The sequence below is a fragment of the Plectropomus leopardus genome, unplaced genomic scaffold (genome assembly GCF_008729295.1).
Source record: "Plectropomus leopardus isolate mb unplaced genomic scaffold, YSFRI_Pleo_2.0 unplaced_scaffold10703, whole genome shotgun sequence".
Taxonomy (NCBI): Eukaryota; Metazoa; Chordata; class Actinopteri; order Perciformes; family Serranidae; genus Plectropomus; species Plectropomus leopardus.
Window position 1 is genome coordinate 1 of NW_024611289.1, and position 1,688 is coordinate 1,688.

The following is a 1,688-nucleotide window of genomic DNA, read 5'->3' on the forward strand; positions in this document are numbered from 1 at the left end:
ATAATAATTTTTGTAATTTGTCTCCAATTTAAAGGGGACATCATTTGCAGTTACAGCTTTTACTACACCATTTTTACCACTATCTTTGTCCAGAACAGAAACAAGTGCTATAGCAGTACCTACTTTTGCATCCTCCTTCACTGTGTTTAAAAGTGACGTCACAGTGATCTCAGGAGCGTTGTCATTTATGTCCATCACCTCTACCAGCACTTTACAATGAGCAGACATCGAAGGCTGCCCTTTGTCACTGGCTTGTGCATGAATCTCAAAAGCTGGGTGTTCTTCATAGTCGATCTTACCTCTGACTATAATTGCACCTGTTTTCCCATCAATTTGAAACAAATCTAAAACACGATCCTGACCTTTTTTCCGTAAAGAGTATTGTATTTCACTGTTTGAACCCTCATCTGCGTCTGTCGCATTAACAGTGATCACAGTAGATCTCACGGGCACGTTTTCAAAAATTTTAATTTTGTACAAAGGCTTACTGAAAACAGGAGGATTGTCGTTGATATCTAAAACGTTGATAATAATTTGTGAAGTTCCTGATTTGGGAGGATTTCCTCCGTCTACTGCAGTTAGTGTGAGTTTTATTACAGAGTCATGCTCTCGGTCTAAAGATTTCTGCAGTACTAACTCAGCAGACACGCTATCTGTGCCTTTGTGAATTTCTAGTGAAAAATAATCATCATTACTTAGCTTATATGTATTTACTCCGTTCTTTCCGACATCCAAATCCGTTGCCTCAATTAGTCCAAATTTCACTCCGGGTAAAGTACTTTCTGCAATGTCAAGTGACTGCAACTGCTCAGAGAAAACGGGTGCATTGTCATTTATATCTATTATATTTATCTCTAAACGGTAAAGCTTCAGTGGGTCATTGATCACGGCCTCTACATTGACAGTACATTTTGTAGCCTTCGCACAAAGCTCTTCGCGGTCTATTCTTTCATTGACATAAAGAACACCAGTTTTCAGATTCACATCGAAATATTTTCTCTTGGATCCAGCAACGATCTGAAACATGCGAGGCTCTAAATCCTGGACATTTAGATTTAGATCCTTGGCGATATTTCCTACAGAAGTGCCCGAGTTTACCTCCTCTGAGACGGAATAGGAGAGCTGACCAGACACCGCTTCCCAGCAACAATTCAGCAGCACAGCGACAAGATATATCCGACAAAGGGTCCTTCCGCTTGATAAATACATAGTTACATCCAGCGCGAAAATGTATAAATCCCAGTCCATCCACCGCCGTTAAACAGTCATATTAAAAGCAAAGCACACGATTCCACTTTCTCGCATTTTAATCAGTCAGCAGGAAAACATTTTTCACCCTTTCTCTCTCGCCCTGCGTCTCTTTGTAACAAAGCCCAGAGAAACATCACCATCGTCCTCTCTTTCTGGGAGGAGTCTTGTGCCTCTTTAAATAATCTTCAGATGTCATGGTCTACAGTGTCCCCGCGTGGTGATGTGAAATAACAGCATGCAACCTCTTATATACAATGGAATTACTAACCAACTATGTAAATTGAGATATGTCATAACGATAAATACAATTGGGTTCAACTATTTCGAACAAGAATAATAATATAATAACGCAAGTCGACATCATTCTCTCTCTCATTTTGCTTCCCTCTGTCTTTCTGAATTGTTATAAAAAAAATCATATCTTATCTTGCCCCCCC

At 39.8% G+C, this 1,688-nt stretch overlaps 1 protein-coding gene across 1 annotated transcript; it reads right to left on the reverse strand.

Moving 5' to 3' along the window:
- Nucleotides 1-6: 6 nt before the first annotated feature.
- On the reverse strand, nucleotides 7-1,342 carry LOC121963278 (protocadherin alpha-9-like; the record flags this gene model as incomplete). Its single annotated transcript, XM_042513587.1, has 1 exon — nucleotides 7-1,342. A coding segment is annotated over exon 1 (1,242 nt), but the record flags the coding sequence as incomplete, so codon positions are not given.
- Between the last annotated feature and the right edge of the window lie 346 nt (nucleotides 1,343-1,688).